The 23,965-nt window shown below is 59.4% G+C and overlaps 1 protein-coding gene across 1 annotated transcript; it reads right to left on the reverse strand.

The window, feature by feature from the left end:
* Nucleotides 1-260: 260 nt before the first annotated feature.
* On the reverse strand, nucleotides 261-23,877 carry SULT4A1 (sulfotransferase family 4A member 1). Its single transcript, XM_053919668.1, has 7 exons — nucleotides 23,592-23,877; nucleotides 10,375-10,505; nucleotides 9,021-9,101; nucleotides 8,246-8,372; nucleotides 5,299-5,393; nucleotides 3,742-3,880; nucleotides 261-985 (listed from the first exon to the last, which is right to left on the reverse strand). The coding sequence occupies exons 1-7, from the start codon at nucleotides 23,758-23,760 to the stop codon at nucleotides 873-875; spliced, it is 855 nt and encodes a 284-aa protein (XP_053775643.1). The 5' UTR covers nucleotides 23,761-23,877; the 3' UTR covers nucleotides 261-872.
* Between the last annotated feature and the right edge of the window lie 88 nt (nucleotides 23,878-23,965).

Consider the following 23,965-nt stretch of genomic DNA (forward strand, 5'->3'; position numbering starts at 1 on the left):
ACGGGGCTCTAAACCTGCAACGTGGTCCTCCCGCGGCTGAGCACCTCAGGCTCGGATGGGATGGAACAGCCCGAACACTAGGGGAAGACCAGGAGCCCCAGAAGTTCACCGAGTAGCGTCTGCTCGCCAGTGCAAGCACGTTTCTGCTCCAGGGAATGAACGAAAGACCATGAACGAGAACTCGAAAGTCTGAGTGCTCAGCGTGCGTCTCCAGGGCGGACGCTCCAGTCGCTACATGCCAGCCCCCCCCCCCCCCCCCCCCCCCGGTGGCTGAGGTCCCTCGCAGAGGGGCAAACCTTTCAAAAATGCCCCGGTGAGCAGTTTCTGCTTCGTGTGAAGGAGGTTACAAGAACGACACACAATCTCGAGACAGGTCCCCAAACCCCCACCACACCCGGGCCCTCACCCTCCGCAGTGACAAGGGCTCGGCCACGCCTCACAGAAGAAAGCTGCAAAAATATAGAGTCCACCCTGAGGTCTTCCTACCACTGGGGAGTGGCTCGCTCCTGAGTCCCCGCGGAAATGAACTTTTATTTGGTTTACACTGACTTTATTTAGATTTCCAGTGAAAAGCTCTAGAAAATACGATAAATAATGTGGGGCCGCAGAAGGCAGACATTGCAGCTGCACACGTTGCAGACTTTGACTTGGGGAAACGGCCGTCAAGACAGCGATCCTGACGACGCAGGTGATCAGACGCGTGCGGACTGCGGACTCAGGCGGCGGCAGCTGCTCCGGCCCAAGGCCAGCCCGCCTCTCCCCGCCCCCTCCGGGCGCCCCGGAGCCTGTCCAGCGAGTAACGAACACGTGCCTACGGGACTCGTAGCTAGTAGTGTCTGGGGACTGAGCATGCAGGGCTGCCGTTGCTGTTATTATAAATGAAAGTCAAACGTGAGGTCGCACTTCCCCATCTTCTGTTTGTACACCAGGTCGAACTTCTCGTTCATGGACACGGTGAAGATGTCCTTCCACAGCCCGACTCTGCCTGCAACACAAACGAGAGTGCATGCTGCATCCGTGTGCTGTCGGGCCAGCCAGCGAACCAGAGGAAGCCTTGGAAATGGACCTGGAAGGTTCCACATCTACTCCCGGACCCTCCACATTGGCCTAGGGTGCGGGACAGGCGATCTGAACTACAGATGAACTGAACCCACTTCCCTGAGTCTGTCGTCCTGGTGTCCTCTCCCCACTCGGTGGCCCAGCACCAGGAGTGCACAGAGTTGGGGCTGCAAGGGCTGCTGCCCTGCTCGCTGCTGGGCCCCACCCCCAGGCAGAGTGGGGCCTCTAGGCACCCAGGGGTGGTCAGTGTCTGTGATAGGGGTCCACCACCCTGGCACCATGTGGGTTGGGGCTCCCGTGATACCACTACTCACTCACGGCTCAACAGCCCCACCAAGGTGGCATTTGCTTCTGAAGAATGTGAAAAGGGAAAAAATATCACCCAAAAAGTGGAACATTTTATGGTGAGCAGGAAGCCTCCAGGGCAAGAAGGAAGAGGGAGCAGCCTGCTCGGGAGGAATGAACAGGCAACTAGCTTTCATGACTGGATGTCCAGTGTTCGCAGCAGTGAGAACTCCGGACTCCCTGCCAGGTAAGTCAGGGGCCGTCCCCAGCCATGTGCCAGGGCAGCAGCACAGGGAGGCCAACACCTAGGAGCGCAGAGCCTGCAGACTGGCCAGGCTCTGGGCAACCTGCTGGTTATGCAGGATTAGTGCAGAGAGCTCAAAATGACCCCAAAGTTGAGGACCCCCCCCACCTCCCTGTTAACTACAAAACCTGCAGTTGGTCTGGTAAAATATTAACAGTGACTGTGACCATGACCAGGGGCGGGGGGGGGGGGGTGTGGAGAGGGGGCGGGAATGCTGGCTGCCCGGCTCTGGGAATTGGGAGCCCGCCGGCCGCAGTGCTGTGCTTTTCAGGCGTGGCCTGGAAGCACTGAAAGGGCCTTCAGAATTATGTTCACCGCCAGCATCTGAGGTCAGAGCTCTGGGGGCCACCCGCAAATACCCTGAGTCGGACCATAGTTAACAGCCGGCCTCGTCCTGGCAGGACTTCAGGTACGAACGGCAGCCCTGCCAGCACTGAGCTAGTATGTGCAACGGGACAAGATCTCTTTGGCAATGAGAGTTACGTGGCAGTGCTGGAGAGGATACAAACAGGAGAGACTGTTCCTGCCACCTGCTCATGATACCTAAGGGAGAAATTAGGAGGCATCTAGACCAACCACACTATAAATATATTTTTCCATGATTATTTTTCTCAGCTGACGCAGCTGAAAGCTCATCAAAGGAGTCACCCACCTGGTTTAGGATTTGGAATCAAGACAGTGCAATTTATGCTGTGATATGAATCAAATTTAAGCAATGCAGCTGGCTACTCAAGCCCCTGCATTCTCACCAACGCAAGGAGGTCTTCTGAGCAAAGAGGCAATGTGCTAAAAGAAAACAAAATCAAAGAACTGAAATAAAGCAAAACCAAGGTGAACAATGGTAAAGCAAACACACACACCCGAAGCAGCATGCGGAACGCAGGGTGTTCCCGACACTCTACCACACAAATGAACCGAAAGGGGTGTAGGTCACACCCAAGGATAACAACACAGAGCACAAGCGAAACTAAAAAAGAGCAAACAAAGTTTAAATCATAAATATTTGTGAGGATGCAGCCAGGCAATAACTCGCAAGGTATTTGGGTTCCAGTTTTCTCCCTGGAAAAGTGGGCTACTCTGTCTTTACGGAAGGCACCGTCCACTTGACCTTCAGAACAGCCCAGGAGCCACCTGGCAGCCAAGATCAGCCCCTTGCAGAGAAGAACGGGATGCTGGTCAAGTTCAGAGGCATGACCAAAGGCACCCACCCCCAGCGTGCAGGGCAGCTGTAATGACAGCCCCGCCCTTCTGCTACCACCCAGGTGTCTCCCTGTGTATCTGAGACAGGTGGACAGCAGACTGGAGGAATCTCTTCGCCCTTCAAGCCTTCCCGTCATCCAAGAAGCTCCAGATCCACATGTCTAGGCGGGACCTGGCCTCAGGTCTCCATCACCACATGTAAGAGCAACTCATTCTTAGCAAGAGGGGGGCCAGGGCCACCGCTCAAGGTCAAGGTCAGATTTTACTGCCTGAGTTCTGCACAGCCAAGCAGCCTCTGAGGTCTGGAGGGGATGTGCCAGGAGTGTCTCCTCCACCTCAAACTGCTTCATGTGCAAGAAACTGCACCAGGAGGGAACACCAGCCTGGCCACACCTGTGCGAAGCCTGCACTTTCTGCTCTCAGCCCTCTGCCCTAGAGGAGGGGCACGTCCCCACCCATACCACCAGCACCTATGGGTGAGTGCGGGAAACGGCACTTCCTCACATGGGAACTTTTGCCTACCCACTGCATTTAATCTCCCACAAGCCAGATAAAGGCTAAAGAATCCACCTGTATGCTTTGAGGTTTCACAGCCCCAGACCCGTCCCCGGGCTCTGCTCGGTGGGGCCATCGGGGAAGACACCTGCTGGAAACCATCTGGCCCACAAAGGCTGGGGCATCCCCAGCAGGCTCTCCTGTGAACTGAAGCGCTGGTGGCCCTGTGACAATGCCCATGGCTGCAGGGGGGCACTCCACTGCGCCCGGAACTGGCGGGGCTGGCTACCATGTGGCCTTCCCACCCCACACAGAGCAGAGCGCTGGAGAAAATGAGACACAGGGCGGCGGGACACAGGAGGGGGACTGGGCCTGGGCCCCTGGGCAGGGGCGCGTACCCCGGCCCACAGGCAGGGCCTCCGCGTTGCAGCACTGGTCCACCAGCTGGTGGCAGTGCTCGATCAGGGACTCCAGCTGGGCCTTGTCGCAGGACACCCCCAGGAATCTGGCCAGCTGCTCCACCATTGTCACCAGGTCCTGGAAGACAAGAGCAGAGAGCAGGGGACCCATCAGAAGCAACGCCTCCACTGACCGCCGACTCTGGGCTGGACACCACAAGGGGCTCTGTGTGCACCGCCGATTTGGTCCCGAGCCAAGCCTGAGATGAGTCTTGTCTGGAAATGAAATCCCGGGCTTAGGAACTGGCCCAAGGGCAGCTCTTAAGTTCAAATCCAGGTCCTCGGGGGAGTCTGGAAGCAGATGGGAGCTGGGGCCGTGGTGAAACAGCAGCCAGAAGTAAAACTCCATGTCAGACCGTGCCACGGGCAAAGCCCAGGCACTCCCGCTTCCCCACCCTTTCCTCCCTCAGCTGGAATTGGACGGGGAGTGGGAGAGCAGGGAGGCCCCTGGGGACCCCTCCCCCTGCGGGAGCTGGCTTGGCTGAAGCCAGAGTCACTCCCGGCTGGCCCACTGACAGAAGGCCATCTCTGAGTACTACCACTCTCTCCCTGGCAAACCGTGGGTCCTCTGATACTGACATCCCTGTGTTGAGCTCCTCAGAGCCTCTGAGAGGCCAGCAGGCGGCACGGTGACCACCGGTCTTGAGCCACCAGGAAGTCGGGAGACATGGGTCCTGAGCACTGACTGGTGCTCGGAGGTCACAGGGAACCTGACAGAGCAGCACGGGGGTCCAGGGCAAGCCTGGCTGGAGCGTCTCAGACAGGAGCCCACTCTGAGGGGCTCCCCAGCCAAGGGGAGCAGAGTGAAGGCGAAGAAGCCATCAAGGGAGGAGGGCTGGGCAGGCTGCTGGTTTGTCATACGGACAAGCAGCCATCAGCTCGCTCCTCTCCAGACGCCCCAGACCCGCAGAGGGTCGTCCTGCTCTGGAATTCAGTACGCTAATACGCCAAGTACCGCGGACAGTGCTCAGTTCACGGAAAGGCTAAAGGTGTTGACGAGGAGGGAGGTGACTGTGGTACATGACAAGGCAGCCCCCCTTCAGACAGCGAGCTCCCGAGGGCACAGGCCTGGCCCTGCTCCCCCACCCCATGGCCACCACTGGTCTGGGCCCTTTGCTCCTGCACGCTCGTCTCAGCTAAACCCACGGGGTTCTCAGCAGGCGGAGAACCTCCACTCCAAGGCAGGCAGGCTGAGAGATGACAAACTTGGAGTCCACCATCTCGGGCCCGCAGCCCTGAGCCGGTCAGCTGCGTTGGAGAGGTGCTGGGTGGCAGCAGGGGGGGTCTGGCTGGGGCCCCGCCTCCCTGCTAGGGCAGGGAAATACACAGGCTTCCAGCAGGGGCAGGCAGCAGACCGGACACACTGCAGCCTGGGTGGGCGGCTTGCAGACACTCCAGTGAGTCCTGCACTCAGTTCACAGGCGAGCAGGCTGCAATGCACCCCCCACCCCCCCAACCACGCCCCCCCAGGCCCAGGCGCTCGCGGGCGGGACTCACCCGGTGCATGTCTTCATACTTGAGGAACAGCACATTCGAGTCAGCGCGGTGCTCCCAGAACTCCTGCACATGCTCAAACCAGGAGCCGTAGCCCACTGTGGGGACAAGGGGACGGGGGTCACACATCACAGGGAGGGGGCGGGCTTTGCTCCCTGCCTTGGGAGGGCTCCCCTCCTACTGCCTAGGGGCGGTGACGCAGGAAGGAAGAGCTGAGCTGGCTGGGGGAGGGCGCCACCCAGCCTCCCTCTCTGCACAGGTCTCTCCTGTAGACAGTCGTCTGCCCCGCCCTCTTGCCTTCTCGATGACTCGCAGACCTGACACTGGGGTGAAGGCCTCTCCTGAGCACAGGTAGTCCTCAGCACCCACGGGCGTCTGGGTTTAACAGACAGTCACCGGGAAGGAAGTGACACCCAGAGAACCGGAAACAGGGCCAGACAGCTTGCTGGCGGGGTTGGGGTAGGATGCAGGAGACTAAGCAGATTCTAGCCCACGCCCACGAGGCCAGCAGTGACTGGACTGTGCAACCCCTGCTCTTGGCCAGTGCCAGTCTGCCATCTCGCCAGCAGGTGGCAGCACAGCAGCAGCCTGAACCCACAGTGCTTGAGGGGTCCTGAGGGATCCCGGTGTCAATCAGGCGTTAGGGGTTGCTGAGGGGTGGGCCCTAAGGAGCAGGTTGCAGCAGAAAGGCCCTGCCCAGAAGAAGGCAGAAGCTCTGCTCAGAGAGGAGCAAACGGGGGAAATGAATGGAAAGAAGAGGACAGGGATTTGGCCAAAGGCCTTGTGTGGGACCTGCTGCCAGGTAAATCCTGGCCCCTCTGCTGCTCCCTCCCCCAGGGGGTCTAGCTGTGGGGCCCCGGAACCCAGGCCTTGGCCCCCTCCCACAGCCAGCCTGGCCCATCCCTGCTTTCCCCTGCACGCCAGGAGGAAACCCACGCAAGGCAGGCCCCAAACACAGTCACACCACCTTCCGCTTTTGAGAGGATGGGGTGGGGGGGAATCCAGAGAAGGGAGTGACAGCCACGTCACCACCAGGCTAATGGACCGTGGGTCGGTGGCCTGGGCCCTGGGCAGAGCAGGAGCCATGCCATGAACATGGAGCACAGAAAACCCCCCTCGTGCACGAGAAAACTCACAGGACAGGTGACAACCACTGTGTGTGAGGCGGAGCTGGACAAGAGAGCTGACTCGGGGACCTTGAGGACGTGAGGACCATGGTCACTGAACACAGGAACAGCATGTGCCTGCACCTCTGAGCCCTGGCTGGCAGCTGCAGAGGGGCTGTGGACCTGGGAAGGGGGCTCCGGGAGAGATCCTGCCCCCAGAGCATGGCTCCTTCCAATGCTCCTGCCCCCAGACTCAGCCCCCCAACCCCCAGCACCCAGCTCTGTCAGTGGGTCCCCTGACCTTGCTCTCTTAGTAAATGGTATCATTTCACGGCCCCACCGCACCACCTTATTATTCAAAATTTCAGGACCTTGGACAGAGAAGCCACACAGGGGGCCTCCTTGGAGCGGAGGTATGGGGCACCAGGTGGGCACAGAGACTAAAGGGAACAACTCGCAGGGCCACAAGGAGAGGCCAAGGCCTCGAACTTCAGCTCAGGACAGTGCTGTGACCTTGACAACGTGGACAAGTCTGCTTTGGGATTACTTTTAAATGCTCTGGCCCGAGCAGGAAGCTTTAAGCCCCATACCATGCGGAGATCCGAACCTGCTGGACACCTATTTGTGGCAGCGCTGTCCCCATATAGGTGGCTGCTTCTACAGAGACATGCTGCATGCTGGGACTTGAAAACACGGCTTTGGGAACCACAAGGGCAGCTTGTTCCAAATGCCTGGCAGACCATGAGGGACCTAAGCCAGACAGCGGGCAGAGAGCCTTTGGCAGGCTCCAGGGGCCTTAGGGTGCAGGGGCTGTGGCTGCCCCCTCTGGGCCCCTCCTGGCAGACAGTAGGGAACAGTGTGGCTCCAGGCCTGCAGACTCTGGGCCACATGGGCCCCCGCACGCAAGTGGGGGTCTGCATGTGCACTGGGCGGGGGGCAGCTCCAGCTCAGCTGCCCTGGGCTCCATGGACATTTGGGAAACTGTGTTCCTGGATGTCCGCTCTGCGCCTGATCCTAATCCCATCACTTAATCTCCCTGCAGAACCCCGGGCTGCGCTGGACAGCGGACACCGGGGCTGGGCGTTACTGGAGCTGGGAAATGAAATAGCAAGTGTCTTTTCACGCCTGGCTACGCAACAGTCTCGGAGCAGATCAAATCAAAGTAGGGACATGACCCATTTAAAAACTCTTCTGGGAGCCAACTCTCAACTGCCCACTCGCGGTCTCGGAAGGGTGCCCAAAGAAGCCATGGCTGGTCAAGAGGGAGCCACCTCAGGTGAGGGGAACGGAGGGGTAGTAAGGACCTGCTGACCCGCTGACAAGGAGACAGCCCGTGTGACGCAGCCCACTCCCCCTGTGGGGAGGGGATATCCGGAAGGGCCCCGGCATGCTCAGCCTGAGCTCACCCCTCCCTGGGACCGAGCTTCCTGCACAAAGCATTGCCATCCCCTCCCCCAAGCGTGCCCCACCCTGGGTCAGCTGAAGGCCTGAGGGGCCCCACTTGGCCTCTGTCACCAGTAGGCGAGATGTGTGAGCCTCCATTTTCACTGTTGGGAATCCAGGCAGGAAGAGATGCTTTTAACAGGAGAACTTCTCGGAACCCCAACATTGTGGTGGGAGAGAAGGGCTTCCGAGTAGTACGCCCATTCTGCTGCGCATGAGCTGCAACCTCAGACAAGCTTCCCATCGCCCCCCAGCCCCAGCGTGTTAGCCTACAAGCGGGAAAGCAGGCCCACCGTGCACGGGGAAGGCCGGAACTGGGGGACGCGGGCAAAGCACCAGCACACGCCGGCATTCGGTGGACAATAGGTGTCACGGCTGTGCCCGCAGGCTGACACACTCACACTTATCGTTCATGAACCTCCGGCAGAACTCCTGGAAAGTGCCTCGGTAGCTCATGGTGCGCAGGGAGCGGTGGAACTGGTAATAGGACACCACCAGATCCTTGGGGTTCCGAGCCATGTATATGACCTGTGGGGGGCAGGGAGGGAGGAGGACAGGGAGGAGGGACTGGTACGTCACTGATCCCCCACCCAGGGAGCCGCCCTGCGCAGGCTCACAGACCCACACACCTCTCCTACAGGCACACTGACCCGGTCCCGCATCACCGCCGGCCCCACATGCCCCGCAGCCAAAGGTGCCGCACTGTCACGCTGTATCAGCAGGTGCGACCCTGTCCCCACCACAGCATCCGCTAGAACAACTCCCTGAGTGTGCCGTCACATTTCCATCCTCCCCTCTGTTTTAACATCAGTAGACAGAAAATTCCGGTCCTGACACTGGTGATGAGAACTGCCGGCCTCATACACTGCATGCAGTTGAAAAAACGGGAAAAATCAGCCTGGAATCCTCTGCCTCGCTGGGCAGAGGCTGCACTTAAGCTGGTCAAGGTCAAGTTCAATTATGGGGAAAAAAAGCCCAGATTAGAAACACAAATACAATGCTAGAGATACAGGCTCCACCAGGGGTACACGGCCCGTACCAGGGGTCCTGCTCCACGTCAGTCCTCTGGGACCCCACGAGGGTGACAGACCAGTGTCTGTACTCATTAGGAACCTGGCCGGGGGTTGGGGTTGGGGGGGGCGGGAGCGGGGAATAGAGCGGATAGCAGGGAATTACCTTGGAATCACCGTTGTGCAGATCGGAGGGCAGGAAGCGGTAGGGGAGGTGGCTTTTGATGAGGCGGGGAGACGTCAGCTCCTGCAGCAGGGTCAGGGGAGAGGCGTCAGACGTCACAGGGCACATGGGTCATGGGGCCTTTCTAATGGGGGCCAGGCAGAGAGGGTCTTGGGTAGTGCGGACCAGCATTCCACCTGAAAAACTTCTCTCCAGAGATGTGACCACCTGCTAGGCTGAACCTTGGGCCAGATGTGAGCAAGACGCGGCCACCCTCTGGGACCCCCCGGCCACATCGGCCTGTCACCGTCATGAGGGGCCTGCCCACAGGCCCAGCACGGGCCTCAAAGGACAGCAGAGGAAGCACCAGGCACAGAGGGGCTGTGGATCCTCACCACCAGCTGGGCCCCCAGGCCTGCCTGCGGCTCCTGGGACGGGCCGTGCCGCTGGGCCAGGCCTCCGGGGTCTGCACACTGTCCCTCTGCCCCGACTCAGCAGCTCTCCTCTCTTTCAGGACCTCACTCAACGTCCCCACTGAGACGTCCGCCCTGTCCAGTCCTGCTTTGCTCCCTCCTGGCACTGGTCACCCGTGAACCACCACACCTCCTTGTTTTGCTCTCTAGTAGGTGGCCCTCCTACACTGTCAGCTCCGTGAGCCTGCAATGTCTGTTGTGGGTCCCTGGCTGTACCCCCACGCCTAGAGCTGTGCTGGCCCACGCCAGGCACCCAGTGCAGCTCTACGGACGGTTGCAGTGGATGAGCTGGCACAAGCTGAATCCATGAGGCCACGCGGGAGCGTGGTCAGCAGCTGGGTGGACCCCAGAGCTCGGCTGCAGAGACCAGCTCACACAGGACCTTGGACTTCAGAGTGACAAAAATTACACAGAACGCTGAGCTAGTGGGGGAAGGGGCAGGTGGGCCAAGCCAGAAATGAGAGCTGAACTAAAGAGGTGGCAGAGGGGACGATGGAGAGAAAACTCCAGACACACCAGAGGGACAGAACGGACGGGACCTCGGGATAATGTTTGTTTCCTTCTGGACTCCAAATACCTGATGCAAACGGGTGACCCAGCTGCCTCGGCAGACGGGGTGACGCACAGGGAGGGACAGGTGCAGCCCCACCCCCGGTGCCTGCCTCCTTTCTGCCCTGAAGTCACCCACGTCACCCACTGATCTGACCCCAGGGTCACTGTCACAGGTTCCGGCCCGTCTCCTGGCCCCTGGAGTACTGGCAGCTTCCTGCTCTCCCTCTGGCCACAGCGCCCCCCGAACCCCTCAGGAGGAACTGTCACTTGGGGTGTGAGGGCAGAAGCGGCCCAGCGGGCCATGGGGACCGGGTGCCACCTGCCTACAGCACCTTGATGACGTCCAGGCCCGGCTGCGGGTACTCCAGGACCGGGAGTTGCTCATCGATGTTCATCACGCCGATCTCGTCAGGGTCGGCACCCTGGCTCACCAGATAGACCACCTCCTGCAGCAAGCTCGTGCCTGGAGGGAAGAGGCCCCAGGAGGGGGGTGCTCAGAGGGAGTCCCCTTTTCAGGTCAGCACCTGTACCCAAGAAGAGGGCTGAAGGGCCATGCAGGAGGGGGTCCCAGGAGCACCTTAAGTCTAGTGGAAGAACACTGGCCTGAATCCCACCCTTCGGTGGCCGTGGGTGAGCTCCCCCCGAGCCTGGGCATGCAGTGGGCTGCCAAGGCAGGAGCCCTGGTGAGCACCCAAGGCCAGCAGGCAGCCTGGGGGAGCAGGGTGGCGAGATCCTCACACGGACACGAAGTCCCTGCACTTCCTCTGGTCCCTGTGTGCGGGCCCTCCACTCAGGCTTTCGGCTCTGGGTTGCCAGGGAGCCCAGGACCACCCCCGGTCCCCACCCCGTCTGGAGTCTCAGAAGGAACGGGCACAACGGGTCCCCTCTCAGTGCTCTGGCCCCTTCTCTTCAGGGCCCGGGTCTCTGTTGCCGGCTCCTCACCTATGCACCCTACAAACGCTCACTGCCCCACAGCGGCTGTACCCGCTCCCAGAAGGGCCTCACGCAGCCCCATCCCCACATTGTCCACCTGGGAACGAGAGGTGCCCACCTGCCCCCTCAGCAAACAGCCTGGGCAGCTGCTCAGACCAAACAGAGACTCACAGTCCTCACTCCTCACCCCTCCTGAACGGCTGGTTCTGCCATCACGTGAGCAGAGGGCACCCTTCTGCCACTGCCCGGGGGCGGGGGGCGGGGGGGCCCCTCCCGCAGCTCTCAGCTCTGCCCAGCTCACACACCCCGGTCTGTTCTCCATGAAGCGGCGTGAGAGATGGTGCCAACAGGGACACCCGATCGCCTCCCCGCTCAGTGAAGACCCTCCACTGGCCCTGTACCTCCCCAGAGTAAAGGGCTTCTCCGTGGGCCACACGCGTGTCAGCCTCGCTCCGTGCCCCCACCTCTCTGACACCTCCTTCATCCACAGAGCTCCTACGGCCTCTCTGCTGGTCAGGGATGTGCTGTCTGCATCGGCTGCGCCCCTGCCTGCAGCCCCTTCCTCCCTCCCTCAGGTCCTTCAGGTGTGAAGGCTCCCTGACCAGCCACGTGATTAACACTCCAGCCCTTCAGCCTGCCCCCTGTCCCCTGCTGTGCCAACAGCCCAGGAGTGACCTGCACGTTCCTTTATTCTGAATGCAGACAAACCCTGGTGCTGAGTAATCAGAAAGGAATATGTTGATCAAGGAAGACTTCCTGGAAGAGGCAGCTTTGGAGCAAAGGCCCAGAAGGAAGGAAGTGGTGCAGCAGCTCTTCAACTCAAACAGAAAGAACTTTTGTCCATTAACAGTGGGAGCCTCCCATCCACCCGAGAGGTGGGGCCCATCACTCCATCTACAGATGCGGCTCCTGAGGCCTACGGGGGCCCAAGGTCACAGTGGGGGCACGGCCCCACCCCATTCCTCCTGGGGTGGCCTGTCCGCCAGCCAGCTCAGAGTAGCACGAGGCGGGGGTTGGGGGTGCTGTGTGCTCAGAAATGGACTGTGGGCAGAGTTCCCGAAATGGCCTCTCCCAGCATGGCCTCGGAGCCTATTTTTGGTGCTCCCCAGTCCAACCCCTGCCGCCCCCACAGGCAGTGACCCAAACTGAGGTGCTCTGCCCATTAACATCGACTTACAACAGTATCGACGTGTCCATTCCAAAGCCCCATCCCCGCCCCCATTAAATGCCTGTGCCAGAAGCCTAGCCTCGTGAGGCCGGAGGAAGCCCTCCACCGCCAGACCCACTGGCCAGCCCCCAGTGGCCCTTGCTCCAGCCACCCACCCAAGTCCGTCTCCTGGCTGAGCCACTCTCTGCTTACCTTCTCCGGTTCACAGGGGACTCAACAGGAGAGCACTCCGCACACCGGCCCGGCCCCAGGGCAGTGGAGGCGGGGGGCGGGGAATGGGGGCACACAGGGCCAGTGCAGTGAGCTGGTGGGCTGGAGGTGACAGGAGGGTCACAGAAGCCAGCTACAGACAGTGACGGAAACTACACTGACCAGTCACCACAAGGCTCCAGACACTCCAACTGAAGACCAAGCACTTGCTTTGCAGTCACATAGCCCAGGCTCTGCAAGGGTCCCCGCCAGGCACTGGCTGTGTCCAGTCCTTCCACGCCCACTGCCCCAGCCCTAAGTCCCACCCACACAGGTGGCACCCCAGGCATCAGCACGAGCCACCCTTGGCCCTTCCATCCACTCTCCTGGCTATCACGGCCACCCAACGGCCCTGTGCAGGCCCCAGTGGCTCCAGCATCCCGGGGACGCAGTCCTGCTCGGCTTCGGCCTTCTCTCCACCCCGCCGGCACTCTGCTGCAGCCAGCTCTCCTGCGCTCCTAGAGCTCAGCACCCTGGGGCCCAAGCCTTCAACAGGCTACCCTGCCAGCTGGCCAATGTGGACGTCATCTTCAGGCTACTGACCCCAGAAGCCTCCTCAGGTGCTCTGGGACGCAGTGCCTGCCGCCCAGACTCCCACCGCCCCACTCCAGGAGCGGAGCAGGAAGGCTGGGATCTGAGTGCGGGCCCGAGGCCCACCAGGGCCTGTTCTCTCTGCAGAGCTCTACCCTCCGTCTGTGAGGTCTGGAGTCCGTCACCGTCCTCACTCAGGATCTGATGGTCAGGCCACCCTCCTGACAAGGGCTGGCCCTAGGAGTCCCTGCCCCCTTCTAGAAAATGGGACGATGCCCTTCCTTCTTCACAGGGCTTTGGGGTCAGGGCCCGACGTGACCTGCTCTGGGCCGAAAAGGTTCTCTACCAGTGAGCATCGCTCTGAGCCCCTAACACCATGACGGGCACCACTGGCTGGGACCCTCACACACAAGGCCATGCACAGCCTCCGACAAACCAGGCAGCCCTCCCCGAAACGTGGTAGCCACTCCCCGGGTGACAGGGGACAGCTGGGACAGCACGCACCAGGCAGCAGGAGGGTCTGTAAGCAAGTCCTATATAGACAGGGAAAGGGAAAGCCTGAGTTCAGGTGACCAGTCCACAGTCACGGGAAGGGGAAAGCTACATCTGCAGTGGGAACCCAAAGATGGGGGTCCCCACTTCCCTCACAGCCTTCCCAGAATGCCCGGGGGGCGGGGGCATGATAGGTTGAGAAGCTCTGGGTGAGGCCCCGCAGGAAGCCTGCAGGGCCGATGGGGGGGCACAGTGGCCACAGCCATGCTGGCTGTCCCTCCACTCCTGCAGCCCCCCAGACCAGAGGCATAAAAGCAGGTGGGGGCAGAGGGGGCCTCAGCACCCCAACCACCCCCCACAGGGTTCTGAGCCCTGGGGGGGGGGGTGATGAGCACAAGAGGGCACAGCAGCAGGAAGCATGACTCCCAGCACACCGAGGTGAGGCAGCAAGAGCCAGGCGCTTTGCGTCACCGGGCAGGGCCGGCAGGGCTGCCAGGCTGGGGAGACACCCGCACACTTCCCTGTCCCCCAGAAGCAGTCGCCCACAGAAGAGCTGCTGCTGACGCTGGAAATCACTCCTGCGTGGACTTCTTGGGCTGAGACCCATCGGGGTACTCAGGGGACTCCCCGGGAAATCGGGGGCCCGGCCTGAGCCCATCAGCAGTTCCACCCACACTGGGGAGAGAGGAACCAGCACCACTCGGGTCAGAACCAACGGAACTTTGCGCCCAACCACCAGGGTTCTGGGGCTGGAGTTAGGATTCTTTTATTTTTATTTTATTAGTAACCAATCACACATGCACCTAGTTTAAAAAGTCAGAACATTATTAATAGAAGACTTATAACAGAAAATTCAGTTACAGCCCCATCCGAATCCCATGCCCAGAGCAAACTCTTGTTGATTCTTAGCACAAATGTTGAACATGCTTAGACAGTTACTTCACGATCTATGTTTTCAATGGTCTGCTGATTTTCAGCTAAGGGAGAAGAGGACCTGGCCAAGTTCCCTTACACAAGCTTCCCTCCTCCTTTCTTGCACGAGATTTTGTTTTTCCTAAAGTAAATACTGCCTTTGTTTGCTTGTTTAGTTTTTTTTCTTTTTTAAAAAAAGATTTTATTTATTTTTAGACAGAGGGGAAGGGAGGGAGAAAGAGAGAGGGAAACATCAATGTGTGGTTGCCTCTCGCACGCCCCCTACTGGGGACCAGGCAGAGAATCAAACCAGCAACCCTTGGGTTCCAAGGCTGGCACTCAATCTACTGAGCCACACCAGCCAGGACACTTGCTTACTTTTCTATGTAGCTATTAATAGTTCTTCCCCCGACTCTGTAGCAAACCCTCTAGACATGGCCAAGTGCATGGGGCGAGCTCCCAGTTCTTTTTATTTCTCAGAGACATGTCCCTCCGTGCTCCACGACTGTCCTCCTGCAGGCTGGAGGCACCATGCTTTATCCGTGTGTCCCTCTTTGGTGGTGGGACCCACCCTCTAGCTGCTTCCTGAGCGTGAGAACTGAGAGCCCCCGACGACAAGCATCCCTGTCTATCTCACGTGCAACTGGTAGTTCAGCTGGGTACAGAGTCCCAGGCTGGGGGCCTTTCCCCTCAGAACTCTGAAAGCGCTATCCCCGTCTTCCCGCTGCCAGTGTTGGGCTGAGCCTCTAAGGGCCTGGTCCCCAGCCCTTTGAGTGTGGCCCATTTTTCTCAGGAAGCTTTGAGATCTTCTCTCTGAGTTCTGAAATTTCGCAATGCTTCAAGATGGTCTTTTACTTCATCGCTGTGCCAGACACCTGGAAGTTTTTTAATTTTCTTTTAATCCTCACCTGATGACATTTTCCATGATTTTAAACAGTTGGCTTTTTTTTAAGATTTAATTTATTCATTTTTGAGAGGGGAAAGGTGAGAGACTGAGGAAGAAAAACATCAATGTGTGGTTGCCTCTCAAGTGCCTCCCACTGGGGACCTGGCCCACAACCCAGGCATGTGCCCTGACTGGGAATCGAACCAGCGACCCTTTGGTTCGAAGGCCCACACTCAATCCACTGAGCCGCACCAGCCAGAGCATTTTCCATGATTTTAGAGAGAATGAGAGAGAGAAAAAGAGAGACATTGATGTGAGAGAGAAACATCATTTGGTTGCCTACCACATGCGCCACAACTGGGGATCGAACCCACAACCCAGCTACGTGCCCTGACCAGGGATCGAACCTGCAACCTTCTGGTATACAGGACAATGCTCCAACCAACTGAGCCACCAGCCAGGGCAGGGGTTTTAAATTTAACTCATGTCCCTGAGTTCTGAAAATCCTGGTTTCAATAATTTCTTCTCTTCCATACTCTCTCTTCTACCTTTTTGAAACTCTGGGATCTTGCAATTTTCTTAGATTTTGCTATTTGCTATCATTTTGTAAAAATTTCTGTTCTTCCTCCACTTGACCATCCAAACCTCACCAGTGGGTTTTTTAAATTCCAGCAACCACCCTTTTAAGCCCCAGGAGTCCCTCCCACCCCTTCCCTGCTCCCTTCCAGTCAGTGGCGTGCTTTCACCGTGGCGCAGCTGCTGCCGCTTTCCGAGGACGTCACTCTCCAAGGACATCACGCAGAGTTAGGGTGGCAGGCCACGTCTGGTTTTTCTTTTTTAGGTTTTCTCCTGCTCTGTACATTGTCTCTCGTTCTTCCAAGCTCTTTTTTCTGCTTTTGTTTCAGCAGTACCTGTCCTTGACGTTGGCAACTTTAAGATCCGGTGACCTTGACTGCATCCACAGGTGAGAGGAAGGACGGGACTCAGCCGTCTGCGGCGGGCACGGCTTGCTGACTGCAGGGCTTTGTGTGTCTGGGAAGGCAGCCCAGCGCTGGCGCCCTCCCTGCTGAGATGGGAGATGCTGCCTGCAAGTATTCATGTCTCCTCTTTTTCTCCAAAGATGCCTCCGCTCTTCGCAGCAGGACCACGAGCATCCGGGGAGCCAAGTAGGGGAGGGAGCTAGGAACCTTCCTTTCACAGGTGCAGTTTTCATTGATCCCCATTTCCAATATGGCCCTGTATCATGGCCTATAGCTGTGCTCCATACCCCAAATGCACAACCTGTCTGGATCAGCTTCCCCAAAGAAACCCATCTTTTGCAAAAGCCTCCTGTTTTTAATGCCCCCCCCATCATGTCTGCTACCCTCTGGTGCCAGGTGCATCCAGCCCCTGGAACCCTGAAGCTGGAGCTGGTTCATGCGCCCACCGCGCACCCCTGCTGCCTGCTGGGCCAGTTAGTTGATGCTCAGCCACCACACCTGATCTTCCGGAGCTCAGACGGCCTCCCTGATGCACTGTCACCGCCTCTCCTCCTCTTAGGGCTTCAGTGGTCTCTACTCCTTGACTGGCATGGAGTGAGGGTGTGAGGGAGGCAGAGATGAGCATGATGCCCCTCTCCACTGTGTACCCCATGGGCACTCCAGAGCCAGGGCCCAGCCAGCTCCCTCAGTAGCAGCAACAGCTGGGTGCTGAAGAAGCACCCTGACAGATCTGGCCCAGCTTATCCAGGGCCCGGGGCGGCCGGGGTGTTGCAGGGCCCCCCCAGGGGCAGGGCTTGCCCTCCCAACAGACACTGAGAAGGCCTCCAGGACAGGAGAGAGCAAAGGTGACTACCTCTCGTGACACACCTGTCTCGTCTGTCCAGGTGTCACACATGCTGCTAAGATGTCTCTCAGAATCATCTCCTGATTATCTCTCAAAACGACCCCACGGCATGCACGAGGATGAGGACCTTGGACAGCAGGGGCAGTCTGGACGGCAAAGGCAGGCGAGAAGCCCGCAGAGGCTCACACGCAGGGGCCCCGCAGTCATCCCAGTGACAGCCAGGTGCGGCGCTCAGTATCCCGGGCACAGTCACAGGCACTCACGCAGCCTGCTCCTCATAGGATTCTCACCAGGCCCGGGGGGCAGCTCTCGCTACATTTCACACTGGACAAGCAAGCACACAGACTACCTGCCCAAGGCCACAGATCAGGTGGGCCGTGGACCCGGGACCCAGAGCTCTGACTCCAGAACTGGAGTGTTTTAACACATACGCCACGCTCATATACACACACACACACACACTCACATACACAAGGCTCGGGGCAGCCAAACCAAGGCCACGAGCCATGGGCTCTCGCTTCCAAGCTAAAGCTCGGACCCTCAACCCCCCCAGACTGGGGATGGAGCAGGGTGACACAGAGGGAGGAAGTGGCTGGGACACCTGCCACCCTCTCCCACCCCCACAATGCAGGAGCCCAGCGCCCAGCTGTGGGCCCCGCTGGACGAGGGGAACAGACCTGGTCCCTGGACAGAGCTCGGACGATGTCAAGCACTGGGCGCTGCCCACCCTGAGACAGACCTGGCTTGCTGCTATCCCTGTCTGCCCACAGTCCCTGTCTAGTGAGGCCCCGATTCCCGGCCTAGCTCTGTGGAGCCGGGAACAGTCACCACGCCTCTGGCCCTTGGCTTCCTCAGGGTGAAATTCTCAGGGGCCTGGAGCCCAGGGTTCCTGGAGCCACAGCTGTGGACACACAGACCAGGGGCGGGGGTGTTGCCTGCGGAGGGAGGCCCGCTGGGGCTCCACGCCCAATACCAGCCCATTGCTCCCCAGGCCTCAGCTCCTCACCTGAAAAAGGGCCTCTCTGGCAGCAAAGCTGGGAGGATGTCAAGACACAGAGGTGGGACCCTCTCACCTCTGGGTCCGCTCTGAGGCTTGACAAGGACCCGGGCAGACCTGAGGGGTCTCTGCCATGGTCCAGTCCACACCCTGACACTGGCAGGGGGTGGGATCCCAGGAAACCCCAGCTCACTGCAGGCAGCGCTGAGCCTCACAACCACCACCTGTGTGCCAGAGAGCCCACATGAAGCCCACGCTGAGCTCCCCAGCTCTCCAGTCCTTCTGGAAGTGACGTGAGCTTCCAGAAAAGTCCAACACGTCTGCAAACGTGCTGGAGGAAGGCTCCCACCTCCCCGGCCCCATCCCCTTCACACGCCCCCCTCCGCTCCAGAAGCCGGTGCTGGGACCCTGCCCCCTGGGGATGCTATGTGACACTCCAGAAGCCACAAACACACGCACTGACTCACCTGACCCTCCAGACTCGGGAAGCAGTGCCTCTGGGCTAGTGTGCAAAGGGCTGGGAGGGGCACGGCTACCACACTCATGAGGAAAGGCCAGGTGAACTACAGATTCTCATGGGACTTGAGCCCATGAACGAGCTGAAGCCACGAGACCGCAAGTGGCTGCCATCCCCGAGAGTCGGGCCCTGGCGGGGCCAGGAGAAGCCAGGCACCGTGTGAGTGGGCAAGAGGGGTTCTGGTAGAATTTCCACGCACTGCAGTGGCTGTGGACTGAGAGCCAGCACAAGGAGAGAGCTGGCCCGGAACAGACTTCTCTGCAGATCTGCTGCACGCGTGCCCACAAAGAGGACCAGCAGCGGCAGGTGGGCACCCCCTCGGTGCCGCTCGGTGACGGCCAGGACCGTCATCCTCTACAGGAAAATGACTTCAGCCCACTCTGGGGCAGGGGGAGCAAACCTGTTCCCCTTCCAACCCTCTTTACACTGGTGAAGACCCAATGTGGCTAGAAAATGGGTGAGAAAAAAACCTCGGTCCTGGAGAGAGGGGCAGGAAGCCATCCCTGGGCTCTGTCAGAGACCCCCCCAAACACTGGACAGGGGGTGTGAAACTTCCCGGCACAGGCCCCGCCACCAAGGCAGTGCTGGCCGTCACTTGGAGAAGGTGAGGGTGCACAGCCTCATTGGGGAGGCGGGGCCACACAGCTGTCACTCAGGGGAGGCGGGGCCACAGAGAAAGCCGCACCCATGGCTGCAGCTGCACCGGAGGACAGGGGCCGTCTCTGTCCAGGCCCCTCCTCTCCGAGCCAGTAAATTGGAGCAATAAGTCAGAGCAGTGCCCCACCCCCTGGGGGAGAAACCCTTCCAGGGCTCCACCCGAAAGTTGAAGAGGGGGTGGGAACGCCCAGGCCAGACCCTCTGGAAACTCAGCCCCAGGTTAAGCACCCGGTGAAGCTGCGGGAGTTGGAGCCAGCGGTCACCCAGAGGTCAGAACAACAAGTGCAGCCCAGCTCCCCCGCAGAGCGGCCCCCTCCCACACAGCGGGCCGGGTCAGAGAGAACAGGCCCTTCCCGAGCACAAATACAATTGCCCTCCGCCTCTGACATCAGCACACATGTCCAGTGACTGATCAAAAAGCACTCGTTTAAAAAGGCAAGGGAAAAAAGAGCCCCGTCAAAAGAAGAAACAATCACAAACTCAGCAGTTAAAGTAAGTCTGACCAACACGTTAAAGGATTCCATGGTAACGGTGAATAACACACCCCTTTAGGGTGTATTTCAGGGTTATTTTGGCAGACAGATGGAAACCAGAAGTCACAATACCACGGGAAAAATAAAAACAGTAAGAGAAATAGAGTTCTTTGGCTGGGCTCCCAGACCTGACGCAGAGGAAGAAAGAAGCAGTTAACCTGAATACTGGCCGACAGAAACTGGAATGGGAATCGGAATCTCACAAGAACAGAGGACAGGACCGGAGAAATATTGAAGAGATAATGGCTGAGAGTTTCCCCAAAATAATGAAAGGCATCAAACCATAGCTCCAAGGTCAGAAAAACCCAAGCAAGATAAGTATCCCCACCCTGGAAAAAAAAAAAAAAAAAAAAAAAAACCTAGCCATATCCTATTAAGTGCTCAAAATCAAAGATAAAGAGAAACCGGTGAAGGCAGCCAGAGGGAAAAAGACCCCTTCCACAGAGGACCAAAGAGTTACAGCAACTCTTCATCAGACAAGATGCAAGCCAGCAGACACACTGTGCTAACCACACCCCTCTCTCCTCACTTCCCAGAGCCTCGGAGCCTCCGAGCCACCCAGCAAGGCCGTGAGGTGGTCTCTCCTGCCCCTGCAGAAACCACAGCACATGGGGGCTACATTATTTGCCAGCGTCACCCAGGTGGCAAGCAGCAAAGCTACATGCAAATCCGGGACTTCAGCTTCAAAGCCAGGCTCTTATCCCTAAGCACCTGTGCCACCTACAGACCCACTCCTGGTTGGGGGGAGGGGGAGGGGAGAGGGAAAGGGTAGGGGAAGGAGGTATGAACTGGGTTCCCTGAGGTCCGCCTGCAGAGGACTCAGAGCTGTGACAAAAACCTTCGAATCCCTAAGGGCCTCGGACTTCCATGCTATGAAGCAGGCGGAAAGAAGGCGTGACCTCCCTCCTTCTTGGGGTCTGAGTCTGGCTGCCCTGGTGACCTTCCAAGGGCCACAGGCACCTGAGAGACAGGGGAGAGGCCCCGGAGTCCCTGAGGAGAGGCACGAGCGGTCCTTGTGGATTGCCACCGCCCAGCACCCAACCCAGGACTCGGTAAGTGGCCCAGCGACCATTCCCAGAGTATTCCAAGTCCCATTCCACACCGTGACTGGCCCGTGTCCAAAGTCACAGCCCTTCAAAGGGCCTGGCAGCTAGGAGCCACCTCTGCAACTGGGCAGTTGAAGCCGTGGGTTTTGCAGTCGGGGAAACAGAAGCTCGGACTCACCGGAGGCCAACCACCAGCAAGGACCCAGATCCTGCCCCCAGACCCCTCCTCCTGCTATGCCAGCTGCCACTGGGGGTGACTTCCAGGTCCCGTTTTCTCTGGCTAAGAGAAGCTCTTCAGAGCAGACGTTGGGAGGGGCCAGTTCTTCAGTGCCGGTGAGCATTTCACATTCTGAACACCACAGGCGGCAGGGCAGGGAGTGGGGAAGGCTTCGGAAGCCCTGGTTTAAAGCCGGCGCGGCCACCGTGCCCAAGAAAATGGCCCACTGACCCTGTCACCATCCCGTGCGATGGGTGAGAATGGTGAACTGGGACAAAGCGAAGAACCAGGAAGAGCCTGGCTGGTGTGGCTCAGTGGATTGAGTGACAGCCTGCAAACCAGAGGGTCGCCAGTTCGATTCCTGGACAGGGCACATGCCTGGGTTGCAGGCTGGTGTCCAGTACGGGGCATGCGAGAGGCAGCAGATCAATGTTATCTCTCACACATCAGTGTTTCTCTCCCTCTCTTTCTCCCTCCCCCTTTCTCTAAATAAATAAATAAAATATAAAAGAAGAAGAAAAAGAACCAGGCAGAAAGTAAAGAAACAGAAAATACCAGCCTCCACAATACCCACAACCCTGCTTCTCCTTCACTCCCAGGCTCTCAGTCACCTCAGCTCAGCCTTGGTTCAGCCACAGGAGCCTGGGCACAACCTCCCAGGTCCTCTGTTCCCCATCTGGGAGACAGGAGCCCACAGTCTACCTCGCAGAGCTCTGGGGAGAATGTGCTGGAATGGCACACACTGGGCTGTGAGCTACAAAGCATTAGAGCACAGTAGGCTACTAACGCCACATACTCCCGGCTTACACACAGTCCCGGCAGGCGGTCCTGGCGGTGCCCAGCCCTCAGGTGAAACAGGTAGGCAAAGCAGGCAGGGCACCCGGAGAAACAGTAAGAGTGGGGAAAGGCCATACAGGCTGAGGGAATTTGTAAGTTTTGAAAGGGGAGCTCTCCAGGGCTTTGTGTGAAGGGACCTCGCAGGAAGGTCCCCAGGCCACTGCTGGATTTTCCGTCACCAAGGCAGAGCCAGGTGTTGGCTCTCCCTGTAAAAGGGTGTGCTCTTGTCTGCTTCAAAAGATTCAAGCTCCAAACAATATTCGAGTTTTGATTATCTAGAAAACTCCCGTAAGTAACGCCTCCTTCCCCATCCAGGTGCCCAGGAAGGTCCCTGCTGCCAGACCCCAGCAGGGCCCCTCTAAAGCAGCCCCTACAAGCCCCAAGGACCTGGCTTTCCAAGCAAGCTCGGGGCCTGCGCCTCCTGCCCTCCTCCTGCCCCCCGCCCCCAGCAGCTACTTTTCCCCTCCACCTCCTCACAGAAAAAGCAACACGGAACAGAAGTCCCTCGCTGGCGACTCCAACATCCTAGAGACGCAAGGTTTTTCACAATTCAGGTGCAGGCAAACCCTGTCCCAAACTGACATAAGGCTACTTTCAGTCTCTGTGGATCCCACGTTCTGGGGTGGTTCAGGCGGCTGTTCTCACAGCGCAGGCATCTCCTATGGCTCTAAAATCTGGAAAGTCCCAAATCCCCCCCTCTACCCCCTGCGCACGGGGCTGGGTGAAGGGCTGTGGGCTTCAGTGGGAGGAAAGTCCCCAGCCACAGCAGGGGCAGGGCACACCTGCTTCCCTCCTCTCCCCAAGGGCCGCCAGAAGCGCCTGCAGACTTCTCTTCTCCAAGCTCCCCCACCAACATGGCTCCTCCGCCCTCCACTCACAGCCTCTCCCCAAACCCTCCCCAGAGGAGTCGGGCCTAGCCCTTGGGTGTCTGAGACCCTGCACAGCTCTTCCAGGCGCCTCCCTCCCTCCCCAGCACGGTGGCAACAAGGGAAACCGGCCTCTCTCCCTGCAAGCCTCCCAAGAGGCACTGCAGGATAACCCTTTCCATCAGGTCCTGGCTTTAAATTCCAGCCCTACCACTCATCAGCTGTGTGACCTTGGGCAAGCCACTTCCCCTCTCTGAGCCTCAGTGCCTATACAGTGGGCGGTCGTGCAAAGGACGCCCGTTAGAGTGGGGAAATGCGGGTGCCCCAGGGTCCTGCCTGATACTTGGGTGAGGGAGGCGGCCCTGAAGCAGGGGAACAAGGCACACATTCCGGGTATGGCTGGTCCCATCCCCCGCCCAGAGTCCACGCAGGAAGGGAGGGACGTTCTCGGCCTCCACGCCAATTTCATCCCTTTCCTCGGGTGATAGCCAGGACTTCGCACTCATCAAAGGCTGAATCGGGCCCGGGAACAGAGAAGGTAAGGGACTGTCCAAGGTCACACAGCCAACAGGATAATGGGAGGGGGCGCACAGAGAAGCGGCGGCCCTGGGCCGGTCCTCATGGAAGCTGCAGCCAAACAGACTCCATCCCCGCGGGACGCTGTCCAACCTGCAGCCACGGACACCGGGACCCACCCCCGAAGGTCTCCGACCTTAGTTTCCCCAAATGCAGGCCGACCGCCCCCGATCCCGCCCTGGAGGGATCCAGGCGCGGGATGGGCGGTGGGCGACCCGGCCCTCCCGACCCCGGACTGGAGGCTCGCCGGCTGCAGCTCCTACGCGGGCGCGCCGCAGAGCCGGCGGGCGGGGGCTGCGCGGGCTCACCGGACTTGGGGTAGGTGACGATCCACACGTCGCTGGGCCGCACCGGGAAGTTGGCGATCTCCTCCATCTTTCCGCGGCAGAAGGGCGGCAGGCGCACGCCATGGAACTCGAAGTACTTGCTCTCGAACTCGCCCGGGGTGCTGGGGGTCTCCGCCTCGCTCTCCGCCATGCCGCCGCCGCCGCCCGGGCCCTAAGCCGCGCCGCGCCCTCACCCCGCGCCGAGCCCGCACCCCGCACGCGCCCACGCCCGCCGCCCGGCCGGCGCGCGGCGCTCCGCAGGCGTGACGTCACGGCGCCGCCTCGCCCCAGCAGCGCGGAGGCTGCGCTCCGCGGGTATGACGTCATGGCCCCGCCCGCCGCACCACCTGCCCTGC

The sequence above is a fragment of the Desmodus rotundus genome, chromosome 3 (assembly GCF_022682495.2).
Source record: "Desmodus rotundus isolate HL8 chromosome 3, HLdesRot8A.1, whole genome shotgun sequence".
Classification (NCBI taxonomy): Eukaryota; Metazoa; Chordata; class Mammalia; order Chiroptera; family Phyllostomidae; genus Desmodus; species Desmodus rotundus.

Coding starts and splice junctions, on each gene's coding strand:
- SULT4A1 (XM_053919668.1), bottom strand. CDS start 23,760: ATGGCGGAGAGCGAGGCGGAGACCCCCAGCACCCCGGGCGAGTTCGAG. Junction 10,506..23,591: donor CGTCACCTACCCCAAGTCCG/GTGAGCCCGCGC, acceptor TCTTCCCTCCAG/GCACGAGCTTGCTGCAGGAG. Junction 986..3,741: donor GGCCCTGCCTGTGGGCCGGG/GTACGCGCCCCT, acceptor TTTGTGTTGCAG/GCAGAGTCGGGCTGTGGAAG.